At 38.3% G+C, this 23,529-nt stretch overlaps 3 protein-coding genes across 4 annotated transcripts in view; 1 reads left to right on the forward strand and 2 right to left on the reverse strand.

Moving 5' to 3' along the window:
• Window positions 1-220: 220 nt before the first annotated feature.
• LOC108444543 lies at window positions 221-8,781 on the reverse strand. Its single transcript, XM_017725763.2, has 8 exons — window positions 8,652-8,781; window positions 7,711-8,073; window positions 5,660-5,726; window positions 5,127-5,170; window positions 3,847-3,988; window positions 2,777-2,890; window positions 2,126-2,196; window positions 221-861 (listed from the first exon to the last, which is right to left on the reverse strand). The coding sequence occupies exons 1-8, from the start codon at window positions 8,733-8,735 to the stop codon at window positions 838-840; spliced, it is 909 nt and encodes a 302-aa protein (XP_017581252.1). The 5' UTR covers window positions 8,736-8,781; the 3' UTR covers window positions 221-837.
• A 2,140-nt stretch (window positions 8,782-10,921) lies between these two features.
• On the reverse strand, window positions 10,922-19,417 carry sri (sorcin). Its single transcript, XM_017725769.2, has 8 exons — window positions 19,259-19,417; window positions 16,007-16,075; window positions 14,940-15,009; window positions 14,631-14,674; window positions 13,535-13,682; window positions 13,289-13,402; window positions 11,720-11,778; window positions 10,922-11,467 (listed from the first exon to the last, which is right to left on the reverse strand). The coding sequence occupies exons 1-8, from the start codon at window positions 19,301-19,303 to the stop codon at window positions 11,441-11,443; spliced, it is 576 nt and encodes a 191-aa protein (XP_017581258.1). The 5' UTR covers window positions 19,304-19,417; the 3' UTR covers window positions 10,922-11,440.
• A 1,801-nt stretch (window positions 19,418-21,218) lies between these two features.
• nt5c3a (5'-nucleotidase, cytosolic IIIA) overlaps window positions 21,219-23,529 on the forward strand; it is a 30,179-nt gene continuing 27,868 nt past the window's right edge. Inside the window, exon 1 of one of the 2 annotated variants that reach the window (XM_017725766.2) lies at window positions 21,219-21,514. The gene's annotated coding sequence lies outside the window, so the exon portion shown is untranslated. The remainder of the gene's footprint in view (window positions 21,515-23,529) is intronic. The other variant, XM_037531025.1, reaches the window with a different exon arrangement.

Consider the following 23,529-nt stretch of genomic DNA (forward strand, 5'->3'; position numbering starts at 1 on the left):
CTGGAGGTTAGGGAACCAGCCTTGTAACCAGACGGTTGCTGGTTCGATCCCCTCAGCTGACAGTCTGTGACTGCAGTGCCCTTGAACAAGGCTCCTAACCCCCAATTGCTCCACGGTCGCCTTGGAAAGGGCTGCCCACTGCTCCAGGCAAGTGTGCTCACTGCCCCCTAGTGTGTGTGTGTGTGTGTGTGTGTGTGTGTGTGTGTGTGTGTGTGTGTGGTTAAATGCGGAGGTCTAATTCCACAGTTGGCAAAATGGTTCTAAATTCTGAAAGCTAGTGCTGTCTATTTTTTAAATGTAGATTGAATCAAATTATGCTAATGTAGGGGTGGACAATATGGCAAAAACACAAATATAAAATACAAGTATACTTTAAGATAATATGTATCATGCCAAATCATGACCAAACACTACAAATATTTTCATAAATACGTTTTTACATTGTGCTAAATCCAATTAAACATGACTAATTATGTTCTCTTTGCAGTTGGTCAGTGTTCTTTAAGAACTGACCATATCCACAAATGAGAAAAGGATATAGTGGCCTATAGTGTGTAATTTGACACAATTTGATCAAATATTGCCATATTACATTCCTCTATTTTGTCGCCTTCTGTCTATATATAAAACTGTCTTTCATACTGCTGGATTGTTTGTTTTAGTAACTAAAATTGTTTTTTGGGGACAGCTTGTGTTTTCTGTGAATCCAGAACATGGGTAACCAAGATAAGGTGGCTTGTGGTGATATTGTCGCATTGTTGGTGGTTCCTGACGTGTTCATGCTCCAGAACCACAGGACGTGTGGCATCCGTTCCCCACAGCAGAGCACAGATCGCTTCACAGAAGAGTGTCTCTGATGAACTGAAGAAAAAAAAAAGGCACACTGTGAAACGAAATCAGTGTTTGGCTTTTAGAAATTCAGATACTTTACAAGCACTACAACACAAATCAGTGCCATTTTATATTGAATTTTTCTTTAATGTAATAACTTTTTTCCCAATAAATACAATATTGTTCAGTATTAAACTTACTAGCTAATCAAAACTGTCCAGTAAGTGTCCAGCATGGTCAACGTCTTACACTCTTAAAAAGGGAAATAAAGGGAATGGTTCTATGTATTACCATGAACCATTCTCCATCGATATGAGAAACAATTTAACCATGCAACGAACCAATTTAGCATGGAATGGTTCTATATTCCCTTTACTAAAGAACCCTTGAAGAATCATCTTTTAAAGAGTGTACTGTCTAGTATCTAGTAAAGAATAAACTGTATAGCTACAAAAAAGCAATCTATTTGCAAATCTAACAAAGAAGCTGCTGGTGTTCTCAGAACTGCCCACTCCAGAGTCCAGACCTCAATGTGTTTGGGATTATTTTGATTGTGAGAACCAGAAATGCAAACAACTTCTTGGACTGAACTTTGGTGGAGTGAAAATCTGAAAAGCAAGTCTCCTGAAACAAATGAACAATGTGGGCAAGAGTGGACATACTAAACATTTCAATGATGTTGTATTTAGGTGTTCAGGTTTCTACACCTTTAAAAAGACGGTTCTTCAAGGGTTCCTTAGTAAAGAAAATGTACATTCAAAGACCCATTTGCATGATTTAATGGTTCTTTACATGGTGAAATGATTATTCAGATAGGTGGAGAATGTGTTGTAGATGGTTCTATAAAGAACCCTTTTGACAATGTTTCTATATAGCACAAGAAAGGGTTCTTATATTATTACAAGCTTGACACTGTAACAAAAGAAGAACCTTTTTTTTGTTGTGTAGAAACCATTTTTTAAAGGCTCTCTCTATATATAACCCTCTACAGGGCATTCTCCATCCATCTAAAGAACTACCTCACCACGCAAAGAACCACTTAAGCATGAAGTGGATCTATATAGAATTCATGGTTCTAAACAGAACCCTTGTGTTTACCAAAGAACTCTTGAAGAACCATCTTTTTTCAAAGCATATGAAAGCAAACACTTAAGATTGTGAGTTATCATGAATGTAGCTTGCACCAGCGACTGGATCACAAACATAACGTAATTCATGACAACACTCTCTCTCCTCTTCTATCATTTAAATATGCACTGTCTCCAAACAAACAAACCAAGAGAATAGCTCTTACATCGTCCAGTGAAAAGCTGGCCATCACGCAGTCGCACGGCAAATTTTTCATTCGATGAGACTTGAAGCGCTCTGAAATGAAAAAACTATGATTAATTGTGGAAAAAATATCTAAATAAAATTGTATGTGCTGTTAATCTTCATTAAAAACAATCTGTTAAGTAGAAACATATATTCTGCAACGAGAAAGCTGGTGCACTGATTTTACTGAACCATTGCTACAGTTGGAATAGCATATACTGGTTAACAGCACTGCCCCCATGTTGAAGACTGGGGTCTCAAGCTCCTGCCTGGGTAAGCACAACACGCTATACCAATTAGAGTCCTTGGGCAAGACTCCTAATGCTACAGCCACTTACCTCTGTAAAATGATAATATTGTCATTTGTCCTGGATAAGAGCATCTGCCAAATGCATAAATGGAAATGTTTGTGCTAAAAGGAAGAAAGCTGAAAGGCAAATTTGTGTTCATGTCTTATACATTGCTCTGGTTGGAATGATGAGATTCAATCAAACAAAAAGTAAATTTAATGCATCACTTCTTTTAGTGTTTCAAAGCTCTTCCTTATGATTAGAAAATGTGGAAAAGAAGAAAACAGTAAAAGTTGGTCAGTGATCTTCATTAAATGTCCCTATTAACAGTAAAGATTTACCCTTTAAGGTCTCCAGTCTTGCAAGAATGGCCACAAAATCATCATAGTTGATCTGTTCTGCGGTGCTGTATCTGTCCCAGAGCAGGCCGAAATTCAGGTCATTTAGCCGCAAGTCTGCAGAGAAGTGGAAAAAGGTTCCACAGGGTCAGAACCACAGAAAGGTCAATACACTCAAAAGCAATATACAACTGCTCGTTCCAAAATCTCTGTACACACCTAAAAAAGATGGTTCTTTTTTTTTAAAAATGGTTCTATATAGCACCAAATAGGGTTCTTCTACTATTACAGGCTTGACATTGAACTATAGCAGAACCCCTTTATGCAAAGAACCCTTTTATCATGCAAAGGCTTATTTGAGTGTTCATGGCCCATTTTCCTTACTAAAGAACCTGTGAAGAACCATCATTTTTAAGAGTGTAGTAAAGACAATGGTTAAATGTGGTTTTATGTAGTTGTAATGGTTATCGGTAAAACCTCAAAAATTATTTACAGCTTGTTTATATACACTATGTTGCTAAAGTGTTCGCTCGTCAGCCCTCGCATGCATATAAACTTAAGTGACATCCCATCCTTAATCCATAGGATTCAATATGATAACGGCCCACCCTTTGCAACAGCTTCAACAGCCACTACTGTTATAGCAAGGATTTCCACTCGCTATTGGAATGTTGCAGCTGGGATTTGATTCTATTCAGCCATTAGAACAACATAGTGAGGTCTGCACTGAACATAGTGAGGTCAGCAGTCTGGATGACTCATCCCAAATGTATTCAGTGGATCACTTCAACTCACAGGTGCACAGCTTCAGCCCCCCAACTCATCCTAGCAGTCTTCAGTGGAGCTTCATCACCCCAACTCATTCCAAAGGTGTTCAGTGGAGCTTCTCCACACAGACACCCAGGACCAGGGTTGGTGACCACTGTTCTTCTTCTTGCATGAAGGGGTGGCTTTCTGAATATTGCTTAAGACTACTGGCAGGGTTTCTTATTTATTTATTCATTTGGTCTAGGAACTAGGAGTAGACCTAAACCATGTGGAGCAAACTAGTCCTGAAAGTTTTTTTATCTTACCATGTTCTGCCAGGGCGTTCTTCATTTGACTCAAACTGACTGCACCGTTTTTTGCTTGTTGCTCGAATTCTCTTTTGGCCGCAGACACGTAACTCTGCAGCTCCTCATATTTGGGTTCGTCCAGTTTTCCTGACCTGTCAACCTACACAGCCATCATTAAGGAATTTTAAAGCATGTAAAAGAAAGCAGAAATATGATTAATGGTACAGTCCTGTGCAAACGTCTGAGGCACCTAAACCATTTATCTGGGCAAAAAGACACATTAGAATAAATGCAAAAAAACACAACAGTAATAAGTAACGAGAAGTTTGATATCTCTTGAGCTGGGCAGCCAGGGGAATCGAGTGGGTGGAGTTTGCATGTTCTCCCCGTGTCTGCGTGGGTTTCCTCCGGGTTCTCCGGTTTCCTCCCACAGTCCAAAGACATGCAGTCAGGTCGATTGGACATGCTAAATTGACCCTAGGTGTGAGTGACTGTCTGTGTCTGTCTGTCTGCCCTGCGATGGACTGGCGACCTGTCCAGGGTGTATCCTGCCTTCCGCCCGATGACTGCTGGGATAGGCTCCAGCATCCCCCTGTGACCCTGACGGAGAAGCGGCTTAGAAAATGGATGGATGGGTAAGATGAAAAGAGTTTGATTACAGATTTCTCTTTGATGCATCCAGTCACTACATCCATCATCAGCAAACTTGACTTAACACAATGAAGCACTGATTAGTCAAACCATGTGTTGGATTATAACCACCAGTAACACCAGACTTCAATGAGGAGAGTGTTGAAAATGAAAATATGAATAAATGAACATTTGGTATGCATAAAATCACTACTTCTTATATGAATAATGCTTGTATTTCTTATCTAAGCCACGTATCCTCCTGGGTCATGGGTGGTGCTGGAGTCTATCCCAGCACTCACTGGGTGGAAGGCAGGAAACAGCCTGGAAAGGTCACCAGTCCAACATGGGGCAGATACACAGACATACACATTTACACACATTCACACCATTAATTAACATCTGCAGTTCACCTAACTGCTTGTGTTTGGACTGTGGGAGGAAACCAGAGCACACCAAATCAATCAAATAAGCTGCTTGTTTTCTTGGAATAATGCAACCACAATCCCATCATTGAATGTATTCATTACGTGGATCACCAAAAGCAGGAAATGCAACCAACTTCTAAGACTGAACTGTGGATGTGCGTAAAAATAACCCTGCAGATTTCACTGAAAAACTGAAAGCAAGTGCACTGAAAAGAATGGATGATGTATGGAAAAGGATACATCCTTCAGAGACACCAAGATACGAACAGTCTGGAGACTCAAAACTGTAATAGAAAAAAAAAACAATTTACACTGTAGTGTCTGCAAGATTTCATTGTTTATTACAACCTTAAAGCAGAATTCCAGTGATTTTTTATTGGGGTGAAATGTTCCGTTTCAGTGAAACTTACAGAGTCAGAATTCATAGTGATGGTGAAAGGAACCAGATGTCCACCTCTAAAAGCTTCTTCACAGAAAGTTATTACACAAAATGGTTATGAATACATGACCTGATGCCTGAGAAGTTGTCTTATGAGCGTGTGTGTTAAGACCAAACAGCACTGAAAGTAAAGGACAGTTAATAAACAGCTAAATTTGAGTGGTAGACATCACAAACCTGGTTCCTATCAGCACAACTGTGAATTGGAAAGCTTCTCTACAATAAATTGATTTTACATCAATAAAACTGGGTTTTGTTTAACCCATTAAAATCCCAGGCTTGGCCTTATTATTCAGTAATTACTTCAATGCAAACCTTTAAATGCTCTACAAACCTTGGTCTCCAACAGTGTGGCCTGCTTGAACAAGTTTCTTTTGGATTGAAACTGGAGTAGTTAAGTCCTGTGAGGGGGAAAAAGATGTTCTACAAGCATTATTCTTAACAAAAATCAACCAGTGTAGTAAATCAATTCACTTGTTAAAATGACTCATTAGAAAGACACAATGTCAAACTGCCCTACACTGAGCTACATGTCTTCACTGTTGACTCTGTCTCAGGCTGCACGCCCCCATTCTTTGTTTGTTAATCTCAAAAGACAAATGTAGGTATCATTGGAAACAGTATTGACGGGAGTTAATCAGCTTGTCTTAACTGTTGTCACATAGTTCAGATTGGAACTCAACTTGCTAGCTTGCTACTACCTCAACCATGTGCACTTAAAAAGATGGTTCCTCAAAGGTTCTTTAATAATGAAATTGTATGTATGTATTCACAGAACCATAAACACAGAATTTTATATATAGATTTTATATTGTTCCATATAGACCCAGACAAGGGTTTGTCTATTTTTACAGGACTGACATTGTTACAACAGAAGAACCTTTTTTACTTTTAATGTAAGTCAATGGAACCAGTATTTTTTATAAGTAATTTTGGGACGTTTCTTTTGGTCCGTTCAACATGAAAATTACACACAATGTAACGGTCAACAGGCATGTTCAAATTATGATAAAAACTGAAAAATTACAAAAATGGAGATACAAGGTTTTCTTCCGACAGCAGCAATATATTGACTTTACTAGTTTTTTGGTTTTTGACCTAATTTGAAAATGACTGTTGTCCTTTACATTGTGTGTAAATTTCATGAAGAATGGACCAAAAGAAAAGGCCCAAAACAGCTTGGAAAGACGTCTGGTTCCATTGACTTACATTGAAAGTAAAGTAGGTTTTTCCCTTCTTCCGTAAAGTTATAATTTTGGAGATACAAGGTTTTGTTCAGACAACAGTGATATGCTTAAATGCATTTCTTCAACTGTGATTAAAATAATTGAAAATATGGAAATACTGGGGTCACATTGTATAGCAAATGAACTTATTTCATAAGATTACAACTAAGTGATTTATACAGTAATACAAATGACAAAACTGTCAAAATGTATTATTCAAATATATTTAAGTGAGAAACGTCCAGTTGGGCAGCAGATGCTGGTGTTATTCCAAAAAATACTGTTTGTAAAGCAAGAAAAACCAGCTTTCAAAGTCCCACATTCTGTTGGGTTTGTGAAAATGCATGAGGTTCAATGAAATGTGTCTGGGCTTGTCTTTTCTCAAATGTTCATACGGTTGCCAACCACCTACAACTTACCACCCACCATCCATCCCCTTTGATATAGGTTATAAATACTGTCATGTGGTGGCTTTTCCTCTCAGGTCAAGCTCACTCTTTATGGGATGGGCTTTGTGTTTCTCACAAAGGGCTCCTTTGCTAGAGTTACATTTCTGCATTTTAGCTTTGGCTAAAGACTCCACACAGAAGCCTGCCAGAAGCCTGCCAGAAGCCAGCTACAGTGATATGACCACACCATAAACATATTATAACAGACGTGATATGCTGTCATAAGTTGTCATGATGATATCTTGTAATGTAACTACAGTAATGTAACTAAAGTATGCTTAGCAAAAATTAACATGTGACATAAGCTGTCAATGACAATTACCAGTCCAGTTCTAAAACACTGCCTGAATTTTGATTATATCACAGGTGGGGAAAATAATATTAACCAATCACCTCACCCTCCCACCACCTTCACCTATCATCTAAAGCAGGGGTGTCCAATCTTATCCACAAAGGGCTGGTGTGGAGGTTTTCACTCCAACCAAGCAGGAGGTCACATGATCAGTTGTTTGAAGACTGACCAATTGATTAAAGAAGAAGAATCAGGTAAGCTCCTGCTTATTAGGAATGAAAACCTGAAGCCACACTGGCCCTTAGTGGATAAGACTGGACACCTCTTGTGAGAACCCCAACATCCCAATACGATTATTTTCATTTCACGTTGACTTGAAGCTGTCTACCCGACTCTGTTCAAAAGCAGTGGGACGAACCTGTTCACAAGCCTCGGTGGTGAAGGACTCACACTCGAGTAAAGTTGGCCAGCTGAAGCCGAACTTGTTTATAAGCGATACACAGCCACGTTTAGCTGTCTCACAGGTGGTCCTGCACACAGGCTTGGGCGTCCCATTCTCACACTTGGGGCTGTAGACAGAGCAGAGGAACTTCTGGAGCTCAGGGGAACACTGCACTCTGACCAGAGGATAAAATTGATGGATTTCCTGTGTGGCATCCTCCTGGTTTGTGTGGCCGAGTATGTTAGGCATCACGGTGTGGCTGTAGGATAAGCCTTGGCAGAGTGGAATCCGAATGGGTTCGCACTTCCCGGGTGAAGGCAGGGGGTCACCTTCCTTCCTCTGAAAGAGTGATACGCATTTCTCAAATCACTTAAAACTGCAAATGCAGCTAACAAAAAACAAAAGCTAGTACTAGCTACAAATAATCCTTTGAATCATGGTAAATGACCTCAAAACACTAGAAAATCTTGATATATTTTTAAAAAATACCAGCTACTCAAACAATGCTTACAAGACTAAGGAATGGAAGCCATTGTTAGCTCACATATCATTTGTCATTTGAATTTTATTGATGTCTGTATTCAGAAATGCTAAGGTGGCTAACAATTAATAAAATGTAGTACTAGATATTATTATTCATTTGAAGAATGCTACCTGACCTTAACACATTAAAAGGGTATATATATATATATATATATATATATATATATATATATATATATATACATATAAACTAGCTTTCAAAAATTGCTTTGGGGCTAGGGTTAGGATTAGGGCCAGGTTTAGAGGTAAAGAAAATTATAGTCAATTTAGTAGATATTTAGTTGAATTTAACATCAAAGTTAATTAGGTACCTACAAAGCATCTAAAGTGGACTATCCGAATAAAGTGTTACCAAAAAGATGTTGCTTGCTTACCTTCTCAGGGTGTCCTGAAGAGACAGAAAGAAGAAGGCCTAATGTTAAAACAATCATAGTGTATGTAAATCGAAGAAACTCCATGTTCTGGACCCCGAGTTTTTCTCCTGATACTAGCTCTGTTGCACTGACAACACTCAATATTAAGGGCTTTTAGGCACAGCTGGAGAGGAATTCTTTTCCTTTTTCACTGCCACTAAAAAGAGCTCTTGTCCAATCCTGAACCAGCCCCGGAACACCTTCCCCTTAGGCCCTGCTAACAGACCCAAGCAGTCTTTGGAGCATACAGCAACTATTCTTTCTTTCCATAATTAGGCTTTTATTTGGTGAGGAACCATCTGCTTCAGATTGACCAAAGTGCAGAGAGGGTTTGGAGGACAGTTTCAAGATCACACAGATTAAATCCACATTTACCAAAAGAACATTTGATTTACCTTTGTGGAAAATGTGGAAATTTCCAGGCAAATATATTAATGTAATCTATTGCATTACTTCTTTTTTAGATTACTACTATATTTCCTGTTTGCACACTTTATAGCAACTAATACTTTGACTGTGGTATGTGGAAATATGGCTGCCTCAGGGGAAACATACCTAACCTGGACTTCCCTTGTATGGTACCTCAGTTCCAAATGAGTTGGGACAGAATGTAAAAAATGAATAAACAAAGAGAGCAGTTATAATAAAGGTCTTTTGTTTAGATTTAAAGAAAATTATAGTCAATTTAGCAGATATATAGTTTAACATCAAAGTTAATTCAGTATCTACAAAGCATCTAACATGGACTATCCGAATAAAGCGTTACCAAAAAAAGCCTCAAAAATATTGAGGTGGTTAACAATGAATGAAAGCTAGTACTAGCTACTATTAATCACTGGATCATGCTAACTGACCTTAAAACACTAAAAAGCTCAATATATATTTTTAAAGGAACCAGCTTCCTGAATAATTTTAATGCGGCTAACGATAAATGAAAGTTCACACCAGCTACAGTGTCATATGTCATTTGAATATTATATTAGCGTCAATATTCTAGAAATAAACACCCCGCAAAATGTTAAGGCGGCCAACAATGGAAAGCTAGGACTAGCAACAATTAACCATTTGAAACATGTTAACTGTAACCCAAAAATGCTAATGAGAATACTGAGTGATAATTAAGCAGTGCTATTTAAGGTCTTTTGGACCTTTATGGAGTTGAAAAGAGTACAAAACATGATAAAACACATCTTTGCCTTCCTCACTTTATTGTTTACTTGTAACTATGTGTTCATACCAAATTTGATGCCTCCACCACGTTCCAAAAGTTTCTCACCTTTCCCTTTCACAAGCTGATCCAGTTCTAAAATAGGTTTCTTAAGTAAAGGCATTGGTTCTATTTAGAACCATGAGCTCTGTATAGAACTATTACATGCTTACTTGGTTCTTTGCATGGTGAAATGGTTCTTTAGACATAAAATGGATTATGTGTTGTATTCGGTTCTATATATAAAACCTTATTGAAAATGGTTCTAAATAGCAACAAAAAGGATTATTCTATTGCTACAATGTCTAGCTTACATTGTAACAATGACATTCATAAAAGTCTTCCCCATATTTCATCTCTCTTCCTGTGAACTTTATGTATGTGAATTTATGTATTTTGCTTTACATAGAAATATGAAGCTGAAATAATCACTTCCCGTTCCACCTTAAATGATGTAGCAGCTATGTTTAGATTCAACTGTGTAGCTGGCACGCTGGCACACAATCCGATTTGAAGTGGGTAAGAGACTAGCACATCAGTTTATTACTGTTTTCCTTTAACCATAACACTGTTTTCATATGTGAATCATGTGAAGATGGACAACAAGAATAATTGGGAAAAAACAAGCAGAGAGGATGAGGGCATATCCGAGCAGGTGGGAAGTGAGAAGTGCTGATAGGCCCCAAGCTTACTTAGTTAGCCTGAAAACAAATCCTACTCCAGCCCTGTACATGGCAAAAACATGATTCTGATACTTAATGATACTTAAAATATGCTGAATATTCAGTGAACAATCCAAACTAGAAATAGTTTTATAAGGAGGTGATAACTAACAACTTTATAGTCTGTAGCTGCATTAGAATAGCTCCGGAGTTTGAGGAATGGGAGAATGAAACTCTGATATGTTAGTATTAAGAGGCTTGGGGCAAGTTTAAAAACATCTGGGACCACAGGCCCAGGAACCTGCAGCCATTCCAAACATTTTTTAATACATTTTTTGAGCAAAAAAAAATTGGAAGGTGACTGAAGTGCATAAAAAAGCTTTATTTTTTCCAGAAACAGAGCAGAGCCTGGTACAGTTGGAATGAACATTTACTGCAAAGCAACTTTGACATGGAATCATTTTCTGAATTCTAGGGAATCAATTCATAATTTTATACTAGCTGGCCTGTTCACTAGGGTGAGTGAAATGGTTTTAGACTTCGATTAAGACTATGTGTGGGTAATTACACTAATAAAGAGCATCAACATAAACAAGTATAGTATAGTATAGTCCATACAAGAGTAAAATTTGGGTTAGTCTTGTATTTATGTTCAGTGGTTTATTATGAGTGGTTTTTGTTTGTATTTTACTTTATCATTAAAGCAATATCAGTAATAAGAGGCATTAAGAGATTCAAGTACATGTTATGGTATAATAAAAAGAAAGAAACATAATCATTAGAGTTCTCATAATGCATACTCTATAAAAAAAGAAGCATCTATGTCATACAAAAGAAGCTGTTATAAATGAAGCAAACTCGTGCTGGTCGGGGGATTCCTCTTAGGTGCTCAAAGTACACTGGATGAACTGAAAGAAGAAAGACATAATTTTTGTCAATCAAAAAAACTGAGAAAAGCATCAGTTTAGCACACAATAATGTACAGATCACATCTGAATTTTCCATTACTTATTTTACAAACTGATAAACACATTCGGTTTGTCCTTATTTTAAATATATCAAGATTTTTGGCTTAAGTTATGTGAACCAGCGACCTGCACTACCGTCCGGAGCGACAGTTCTACTGTGTGCTCCTAATTACTCAGCTGTGCAGGACTTACGTCATCATACTGAAATGTGGCCACTCCCTGTTGCGCCTGGTCCCGTCGTCTGAAAATATCTGGACACAAAAGATTTGTGCATGTTAGTATGAGTTCAATGCAAAAGTGTGCACAGCAACCCCTGGAAATCAACTGACAGATAACAGGTCAATATGCTAGTTTACTTATGACATACATAATAATATGATGTACGAAAGATAAACATTTCCAATCTCTCATTCTACCTAAGAATTCAACAGCTTGTTTTGGTTCCTGCACCTTTGAGAATGGTATGTAAATGAATCTGATTTGATTAGCTAAATCATAAAAGCAGTCCAAGATGAAACACCCTTTATAACATCAGTGTGAGTGGGTGGAGCTAAACCACTGTGGATTAAATAGGTGGACATCTGCAATTTTTTTCAGTTCTGTGACCTCACAACCAAAGTGAATTCAAAATGGGCTGTTTTTGCAGGTTAGTTTGCCTATGTGGACTGTATGGACAGGGAAATGAAAGTTATGTTTTGAAACAAACCTCTGTAATAACAAAGCCAAATAATTTATATTTACAGTCAATTTCCATTCTGTATGAACAGGTCTGGGTCTGCATTCTGATTTTTCTGACCGTTTCATGTCAAACCTTCACAAATTGTTTTCTCTGCACAAAATAAGTTTTATAAAACTCGTCCACTTAATAACCAACGTGGTGTGGGCTGATAGATTAGAATCAGCGCTTTCAACAGAATTTCTGTGACCCACAAGTGAGAAATACTTAATGTCAAATTATAACAGGCTTTCGTTATCGCGAGCAATAACAGTGTCCACTAAGAGGTAATAATGTCAATGTCCAGTTCACAAAACTGTTTAACCGCTTAAATTCCAGGGTTTATTAAAACTTATTGTCAATGACAAATTAATCAATGCAAATGCAATGTTATTCTTAAGTTATGGAAGAGACACTGCATGCTATTTCTTATGTGTGTGAAGAAATCACAGCCTTTTGTCCTAGTTACATTTTTATATTTGTACAATTACATTTTTCTTTTGCCAAAAATAAAAACAGATTTTTCCAGTATCTGCCAGCTATTCATTCATTCATTCATTCAATAACAAAACAACGACAATCCGATCACAGGATGGAATTTCAGGCCAAACTGGCTGCCACACTCCATGTTATCAAGAGTATACCTTTTAACGTCAGCTTGTCAAAAGTTAATGATATATATATGTGTGTGATGTGTGTGTGTGTGTGTGTGTGTGTGTGTGTGTGTGTGTAAACTGATATAAACTTCAGCAAATTGAAAAACTTTTTTTGGTAATCTTTAAGATGGAACTTTAGTGACCATCTACATCCATGTAAATAGTGCCTATATTAAAAAATTAAAATAAAAACATGTCTATAAACTTTTTAAACTGTGTTTAAAGGTACATTTTCAGCTTGGAAGACATGTTTTAACTAATTTTTGTCTCATACATTGCATCTATTTTAAACTGTACTCTTCTTATAGAATGACTCTTTTTGTGGAATGACCATAGGGTTCAAAACTAATTAGAATAAACCAAGAACTGAAGAGTCATCATCATACTTACCAGTCAAGGTCCTCAGTCTGACACAGCATGCAACATAATCATCAAAGGTGATCTTTCCCTGAGTACTGTAGCGCTTTATGATGCAGTTCATAGCTTGAGGGCTCAGCCTGTAGCCTAAACACACAAACAGAAAGTTCTTATTACGCAATACACACGTTTTTATAATTAGTACAACAAAGCTGCACTCTTATTACTGTGTGATGGATATATGGCTTCTGATGAAACGTGATGGTGAAAACATTGTACCCATAGAGGAGATAGCTTGGGTCATTTCCTGTGGGTCCACCGTCCCACTCATGTCTTTGTCAATGGACATGAAGTGCTGCTTCCAGCCATTGATCACAGCCCACAGCTCCTTAAACTCATTGAAGCCCATGGAGCCCGACATGTCCCGCTAATGAAAAAGCATGTTAAGGAGAAGCAACTTCCACTTTTGGTTCAATTTGGGATAAAGTTTTCAGCTTCATTATTCAGAACACCAAAGTCATAGCTATGCTACTGAATTTTTGAAAAGCATGAAAAGTCATACAAAAAAAACCCTAAAATGCTGTATATAGTATGTCATGATTATAAAGGACTCAAAAGGAGCCCTTGTCAATTTTGCTTCATAACTGTGAAATCAACTGATGTCAATAGGAATACATCATTTAAAATGGATTCCTGATTAAGACTCACTTTTACACCAAAATAAGCCAAAATAAACCAAAATAAAAGGTATTGCTGCCTCTTAATCTACTCTTTTCCATTAATAACATGGTGCCATCTCAGTGCTGTCGATACATTTTTCATATGTAAAGAATATGATCTTACACTTACAAAATTAGCTGAAAATCTTTATATCTTTGATTGTTTTTACCATTTTGAAAACAAATTTTTAAAAATCTTCACTAAGTACATGATGACACACATTTTCAGTTTTGAGGTCAACATAAAATGTCTCTAATTATAGCTGTAATTTTACATACCTGAGATTTGCATATAAAACTGATAAGATTTATAAACAATATGAAAACTTTGGCTGCCTTATATAACACAATATAGCATGGCATATACAGCATGTCTCTACTTTTAATGCCCCCCCACCACATTAATACAGATTTACATTCATAATGCACCCCTTGGAATATTTCTGTTTTCATCAATAGGCTTTTATCCTTCATATTTAATTAGCCTTTTATTGTTACTCTAATGAAACATCAACAAGCGTTTCCATAATGACGTGAATTGCATCCAACAATAAATGCAGCGTGGAGCTTCTCTTACGCACTGATAGGAAACACATTAGCACAATCTATTAAGTCCATTAAAGATCTATCAGTGTTAGTGTGGCTGTAAAGGATACATCAAGCATGCTGATCATCAACCTGCATGTCTCCAAGGCGAAAGCTGAAAAAGATGACGGAGTGATCAGACTAGTAATGCGGTTATATATCTCTACATCTCAGTCTGCAGAGTTCAACTACATGCTTCACAGTACAACCAGCAATAGTATGTGATTGAGCGATTACCAGTTTAATCACAAAAGTAACTAATATACTGTAGAGCTTGTGGCAATAAGAGCCCCAGCACATTTGAAAGCAGTTCAGGTCTTTTATCCAGCTGTATTTCACAACAACCACTTTGACTGAGAATTAAACATAGACAGTCTTACGTTTGTAGCCACCAGAGAAGTTGGCCTGGGTCAAACAGGCTTGGAGCTCCTCAGAAGATATCTGACCATCCTGAAGCAAAAGAAAAACCAGACATTACATCACTGCAGATTACACTAGAATGGGCAGTGTGATATGATCATCTTTGATAAATTATGTCAGAATATGCTTTTCATGACATGAGAATGACTGGATGGAGGGTGTTAGAGGTTTGTTTTATATTTGTTCATGACTCCAAGGGTGAGTTCTTTTTCGCTCGAAAACCTTCATATATGAAGTAACTGTATTTAGACAGAAAGGCCTTACATTGCCCACTAATAAACCTGCCTTTAAACAGTGAATTCTTGCAAACCCTGAATTAAAATAAATCGGTACCACTTTATTTGGATGGTCAACTGTAAATTCTTCGCAAGTGTTAAGTATATCTTTAAGTAACATTCAACTAAATAGCTATTAAATGCACCTGACTGTGAAGTTGAGTGTGAAAGGGTTTATTAAATGTATCCCTAACCCTAAATCTAACCCTCACCTTAAGCTCAATGCAAAACCTACATCTACTCCTAACCCTAACCATAACCATAATGTTGTGGATAATCAACTGAACATCACCAGAAAGTTTGTTAATGATTTAAGCATCTGTAGAGCATCTATAGGGGACCATCCAAATAAAGTGTGAGTAATAAATCTTACTGTACATGCAGCTTCTCATGATGTTTGGTTGGTGCATTTCGTCTGCTCCAACTTGTTCACCAACCTCGTAAAAACTCAACATAGTGATAGGGACTGTGAAAATGTCTTTAGGTAATCGTGATGTTTTAGTCTTGCCATATCACCCATGCTTACATTGGCCCGATAGAAAAACAAAGACATAAAAGGACAGGCGCTTGTCTTATCTGAGGCTTTTTTCCACACAAGCTTTACTGAAGATTGTGTATAACAGAACAATCCCAGATGCAAAGTCCATATTTTACATGAACAGGCAAGACACAATGCACAATGCTGCTGTACAATGTACAATATACAATGCACTATTTCTACGGTTGAAGAGAAATGAGAAAGGCCCATATACCTGTCCCGCAACAGCGGTGAAGTAACCAAATAGGGGATCCTGCTGCTGGCCTGGGAATCCTCCAGGATACTACAAAAACAAAGAAAATTAGTACTTTCAGTTTTGTATACTGTACAAATGTAATTATGTAACTACTATGGATTCAACAACAAAGCGTACTGTACTGTACTGAATTGTATTGCTGCGTAACATTTACTGTACAATGATTAGTTGGTTAGCTTGTGGCTACTGTGTTAGTTTAATTTGCAGCTAGGCTGTCGTATCAGGACACTACAACGCACAATTTTTTGTGGTCCCACGTTGTATTATGTGTTTCTAATAACTGTGTAGCTACACATTAACAATACATGCAACAACAGTGTAGCAACTGGTGACGTATTCGCTGATACAGAAAAAACGTGTGTCAACTTCAGTTTTAACTCTTATAATAACACAATAGTAACACAACAGTGACAGTATTTCCAGCAAAAGCAGATCACTATTTATCTTTACGTAGGTATTGTTAAATGGACTGGTCTTAAATGATTTGATCAGATTACTGTGTTACAACACAAACATTCCACAGTATCTATGTAGAAGTTACACTTGAAAATAAACCCAAAGTGTCTGTGTGGTTGTTATTTAGTTACAGTGTAATTACGGATTCCAGACTTTTATTTGTAGCAGCATAACACCAATAGGAAAGTATTGTTGGAAAAACAGAAATTCTTAAAAATGCAATCATACCCAAACAATTACATAAGACAAAATATACTATCAAAATACACGCCATTACATAAGCTGTACTACAGTAATCCTTCTGTACCTGAATATCATCTGTCGCTGACACAATATAAAGTAGGACCAATTTTGTTTCAGATATTGTACTTTTATAAATTTAGATGCTCCAACAGATTAAAAATTTAAACAATACGATAAAGTTAGGCACATTTTCAGCCACTCTTTCTTGCGGTTTACCAAAAAAGTTAAGTAAAAAGATGCAAACATTGTATAACATTGGAATTACATATTTTCTGAACGCCTTTAGTAATTACATAAATAATTGCATACTAAGTGATGCAATTAATTACATTTACATTCAGCTTACATTCTGTACACATATACATACACACACACATATATGTCACAATGATGGATGGACCAACAGTCCAATCTTTTTACAATAATTTTATTAAAAGTTAATGATGTTTTTTTTCCCTTCTCCCATAAAGTTATTATTTTTAAGATTCTATCATTTTGTTCTCACAAAAATGATACGGACGTATATGATAGCTTTCACATACATAGTTTATTATTACTCTTATTGTAGTAATATTAATAATCATAATGTTTTATTCGTATAGGGCCTTTTCTGAGCTCATGGTTGCATTACAGAGCATCAAAACAGGCCAGCAAAGCAGCCAGTTGTGAAACACAAAGAAAACAACACAAGAGGGAGGGTGTAAAAGAAAGTAAACACAAAAACATGCATAGCAATAACAAAAATAACAGCAAAAAACACAAGATAAAAGACAATAAGAGGCAAAAACAACAAAGGAACACAATGAACAGGACGGTGCTGTGCAAGTAGAAGAGGAGCGAGTGAAGAGAAATAGTTTAAGTTTTCAAGTCAGTTTTGAAAGTTGGAAATGGATGGTCAGTCACCAATATGTTGGGGCCAACTCAGGGGCCAGAGCATTTACCACCCCATCAAAGACCATCAGCCCAGTGCCAGAGGACATGAGTTTACACAAAGAGATGAAGGAGCTGAGTAAGATATGACGTGGCAATTCGAGGCAATTAGAAGTATCTTATATTGAACATGTGAAGCCATAGGCAGCCAGTGTAACCGGTATAAGACGGGAGTGCTATGCTCTGCACATGTGGCTGAGCACCTGTGTCAGCAGAGAGAAGGAAATAACTAACTGCCTTCTGTAAGGCGGTGTCTATGTTAAGAAATGTGTGAAACTCAGACCAAAAAGGCCTCGCAAAAAAGAGAAACAAAAGTCCTGATGCTGTGTGGCAACAACCTTTTTCCCCTAGAACTGGAAAGTTGGATATTGGGTATATCAAGGCGAGGCTTCATAAGAATGATATTACAGTGGTTCTTTTACCAGCAATAGGAACAAAACTGGCCATAACAGAAGTATTAAACAAGAAACAGAAAGGGAAATTATAGATGCACAGGCTTCCAGTCTAAAGGCTGGGGAAGGATCAAGTTGAGGACTTCTTGTTTAGTAGAGAGAGGGTTTGTGATGGTAAAGCTATTAACCAAGGCCTTAATCAGTTGCTTAGTCTTTAAACAAATGCTTGTATATGCTGCCGTTTAGGTGGAGTGAAAATCTGCAACCACACCAGCACTTTATGGATAAGACTGGACGCGTTTGACCTGCACTGCTATACTGTGATATGGACATTGATATGGATATGGACATTCCTATTCATATTTAGTGACATGTGTAGCATAATTTGACTAATGATGAGCATTATATCCGTGTTATAATGACCATCAAACAGTTACGCCTTGATGTCGTATCAGGTAAAGTATTAAGGTTTGGGGGCAGTCGTGGGCTGGAGGTTAGGGAACTGGCCCTATGACCGGAAGGTTGCCGGGTTCGATCCCCAGCGCTGACAGTACATGCCTGAGGTGTCCTTGAGCAAGACGCCTAACCCCCAAACTGCGCCGTGGAAAGTGCTGCCCACTGCGCTGGGCAAGTATGCTCACTGCCCCCTTGTGTGTGTGTGGTGTTTCATTTCACGGATGAATTAAATGCAGAGGGGGACTAATAAGTATCACTTAAACTTAAAGGTTATTAAAGGAGGAGCTCCACTGATTCTTCAAACAAATCAGAATTGTTCACAGTGGTGGTGACGGGAACAAGTGAATAAAATGGCTATATTTGTGCTGTGGACATGGTGAACCTGAACCATTTCACATCCAACCACTCTGAAAGTCTTTGTTTACACCTCAACCCTTGAATTATGCAGAGATTTTGAAAACTCGGTGGAGTTCCCCTTTAAGGTTATCTCTCCATAGATGATGACCGGGTCTGTAGTGTGGTGCTGTATTAACGTTAGGACTGTAAGTTGAATGCTAAACTTTTATCGATACTTATGAGTTCACAGTTACTAGTCCCAGCAAATGGGACCACACCTAACCTACCATGCTGGCCTCAGGCTACGAGAAGCTAACCTAACTAGAGGAGACTGTTAAACACGTTCGGACAAAAACATGATGGTTAACTGCTGCTGTCCTGCTAAAGTCACACTTACCGCTCCCGGGTGTCCACCGGGTGGAGCTCCGTAACCGTAATTCATATCGGAATGATAGGAATGACCTTCCTGGGCTTCAGACAGTGTGGGAGCGAAAAGACGGGCGGACGGAAAACTCGCAGTTTTGTTTTCATCAAAGCCGCTCCTTCTTCCGCAATGGGGGCGTGACCCGGCCTCTTTCGCTGACGTCACCTGCTCCCTGCGCACCAGTAGCCGTTCGTTTGTTTGCTGTGATGAAACTGTTATCGCGAAATAACATCACGGCTGTGATTTGGTCGCGGTAGATCATCCTGACCTCGCGATCTGGTCAGACTCTGAAGATCGGACACGTCTGGTGAATGGTATCGGGTTCAGGTTGTTCAGGATTCCAGGTTGTTTCGCATTTACAGCATTTGGCTGACACTCTTATCCAGAGGTGGTGTTAGGAGTCTTGCCCAAGGACTCTTATTGGTATAGTGTAGGGTGTTTACCCAGGTGGGGATTGAACCCCAGTCTACAGCGTAGAAGGTAGAGGTGTTACCCACTACACCAACCACGATATACTGTACATCATAAATAATGAAGGATACCTAAAACAAGGATTCATGTCTGCTGGAATATTAGAACATACATACATATATTACTTACATAATTACATGACATATTACATGTAATACATATATCGCTGCTGTCGGAACAAAACCTAGTATCTCCATTTTTTAGTTTTTGACATAATGTGAAAATGCCTGTCGCTCTTTACACTGTCTGCAAATTTCATGATAAATGGACCAAAAGAAACAGCCGAGAATTACTTAGAAAAAATTCTGGTTCCATTGACTTACATCATAAATAAAGTTTTTCCCTCTCCTGAAAAGTTATCATTTTGGAGATACAAGGTTTTGTTCCAACAACAGCGATATAATTAAATATCGAATATCATATCATTTGGGACTCATTTTAACAGCTAGGCATCTATTTATTGTTACTAAATACAATACATGTAATGTCTTCTGGAGCAGAAGAAAATCTAAATAAAGTGTATTTTTTATTTCTATATGTTTTATATACTTGAAGACAAAAGCATGTATACTTTTATGATGCACTAAATTAAGACACTCCCAAAAAATGCCAGAAGCTGGGACACAGCAAAGTCTCTTAATGCAGAGCTCAGACTGGACTGTGATGAACCCACATCTATTCAGGTTATTAGACCAATGGTTCGCTTCCCAGACATTAATCACAGTAAGCACTGCCCTCTGCTGGAGCTGGAGTTAAAGTGCATTTTCTCAGGACATGCTTTTGCTTGCCAGGCGAACACAAAGGATGTTGACTTGGAGCCTGAGGTTTTATTGTCCTCTCCTTGTGGAGAAATAAAGGCCAAAAAGTCAAGTGAGTGTTCCTCGGACTGTCACGCGTCCACTGTTTCGTACCAGCACCACACACCCTTGGACCTTATAAAATGGCCAGTGAGTGGAAGTATGCAGTCAGCGTCTATAATAAAGTGGTCAGTAAGTGGAATTATAAGGTTGGTGTTTCTAATATTGTGGCCAGTAATAGGAAGCACAAGGTAGGTATGTCTAATGAGGTGGCCTGTGCGTGGAAGTACGCGGTTAGTGTTTCTAAGAAAGTGGCCAGTGAGTGGGAGTATAAGGTCAGTGTTTCCAATTAAGTAGCCAGTGAGTGGAAGTACACGGTTAGTGTTTCTAATAAAGTGGCTAGTGAATGGAAGTATAAGGTTTGTGTTTCTAATAAAGTGGTCAGTGAGTGGAAGTACGCGGTTAGTGTTTCTAATAAAGTGGCCAGTAAGTAGAAGCTCACAGTCGGTGTGAATGTCATCTTGTGGATGAGTAGCTTATGGGTACATTTAGCCATATATTGTACTGCTGAGCATTCTTAATATAGCCGTTGAACATAGAGCAATGAGAATCACATCACATCCTGTTTGGACAGGAAACTGAATGTCGTGTCTCATTATAGAAAGGGTGGGTGGCTTGTAGTGTCAGCCATAGTGACACCCAGAACTGCCCACTTACCTTCTACAATCTGTTCACTGAATTTCAGGAACGGAGCATTTGAAGATTCCCAATCCACTGCGAAATTTGAAAATGTATAGCCAACACCAGTGTCGGTGCTGGTCAGACAGACTGCCCGTCTGTAGGCATAGCTGGAGAAGACATCTTGGTGGATTTGGCTACGATTTGTGCGGGCAACAGCAGGACGAAGGGGACAGCAATGTTGCATGGACACATGAACAACCAACTGTGTGTTATTATTCAGGTACGACATGAGCATTCAGTAGATTCTTATTATTTATTGCATGTTATTACTGTTTTACTAATGTTATTGGTTGATTGATTAATATGAAAACCAGTTGCATCAACCTCTCAAACCCCCAAAGTTATTAAAGAATGTTAAGTATTATAAGAATTTGTATTCAGTAACTGCTCAGAAATTTTAGAGCAGTTTAAAGCGTTAAATTGTGGATGCTGATGGTGAAATCTAAAGGTGTGGATGGTCATTCTATGTGGTTTCCTTGTTTGCCAGTGTGAGCAGGAAGCCTGTGGTGGAGTGCCATACCCGCTCTCAGCAGGCCCACTGGCACACACTACAGAGAAAGATGGGAAAATGGAATAACGTCATCCACAAATACCCAACCACCACCCCCCCCCCACTTTCTCTCTGCTTGTAACACCATGAATAAATCACTGTGTTGAGTGTAATATCCATAGAAGTTTGGAATGCTGTGGTGGAGTCACATTAACTAGTGGACAAACAGTAACAGCACACATATTTTATGATGTTGTGGTTGTTGCACTCTGATATATTTTCCTAGGGTGACCATATTTTGGTTTCCAAAAAAAGTGGAGAAGCAGGAGATTGGCACTCGACTGACAGGAGAAAGTAAATGTCAACATGAAAGCAAAGCCAAATCTTAAATCTCATGTAGAAATTACAGCTGGGTGTATTTTTAGGTCCCAAAAAGGGAACATGTTTTGGAAAAAGAAGACGTACGGTGAAAAATAAAAAATATTCATGTTGCTTTGATTCCACCCAACAATACAGAACGTGTTGCAAAACAACCATGGATGTCTAAAAGAGGCTAAAAGCTTTCAGTGGCTCATCATTGTACATGGCGCTTTATAGAGTTCTAGATACGTCACTGACTGTGAGGATGAAGGGTAGCCTGAGCATTATGTTTCAGTCAGTTCTTAGAAATGGAAAACAGTGGAAACTCTATGCCAGAGCTCTTTACTGAAGCTAAAATATACGTTAATAGCTGGTCCAAGCTTCAAACATGAAATGTCTTTTACAAGCTTTAAATGTCCACGTTTAATGGCCAGAAAAAGGATTGTGTGAATCACCGTTAGCTTAGAGCTAGCATAACCATTGTTGGCAGAAATTTGCCAATGCTAGCAGAAGTTAGCATTACAGTAGAGGTGTTGTTTTCTCATTTTTGACAGAGTTTTGATATTAATGACTGAACTGAAGGCATAGGCACCACGGACAATCTCAATTCCAAAAACCAAGACATAGAAGAATATCTAGCATTCAAAATTCAATATTAAGTACATAATACACCATTTCCATTGTTAATGCAAACAAGAGGGGATCTCAACAGATTACCTTAAGGGGCTATGATCAGTTCATCCTTTAAGGACACAAGATGTCAGTTTCATTACCTATTTGACCATATTAAGGGAATTTGGACTAGCTAACATTAGCTTAACTAAATTAGCTTAGCATGGCTCGCTAAACTGTGCCCAGTTCTCCTCTGTCAACTTCTTTTTGGTAGATGTTTTGGCACTGGTGAAGTTTGAAGCCAATTTTTTAAACCAAATCAACCAGTTGGTTATGTTTTAGCCTGTTATTCTAATATTTTAGCCTGGTTTGGAAGAAAATAAGCTGTCAGGCTGGAGGTTAGGGAACCGGCCCTGTGACCAGAAGAGTGCCAGTTCGATCCTCAGAGCCGACAGCACGTGACTGAGGTGTCCTTGAGCAAAGCGCCTAACTCCCAACTGCTCCCCGGGCGCTGTGGATAGGGCTGCCCACCCCACAGCTCTGGGCAAGTGTGCTCATTGCCCCCTAGTGTATGTGCTCACTAGTGTGCTTATGGTGCTTCACTTCATGGGTGGGTTAATTGCGGAGGTGAAATTTCCCCATTGTGGGACTCATAAAAAAAGCTTAATTATATAAAAACCACCTTGAATTTACTTGAATATCCAAATCATTGGATGTCCAAGGGGAACACCATTGATTTATCAAAACCTCTGCATAATTAAATAATTCAGATG

This window comes from Pygocentrus nattereri, chromosome 19 (genome assembly GCF_015220715.1).
Source record: "Pygocentrus nattereri isolate fPygNat1 chromosome 19, fPygNat1.pri, whole genome shotgun sequence".
NCBI classification, from domain to species: Eukaryota; Metazoa; Chordata; class Actinopteri; order Characiformes; family Serrasalmidae; genus Pygocentrus; species Pygocentrus nattereri.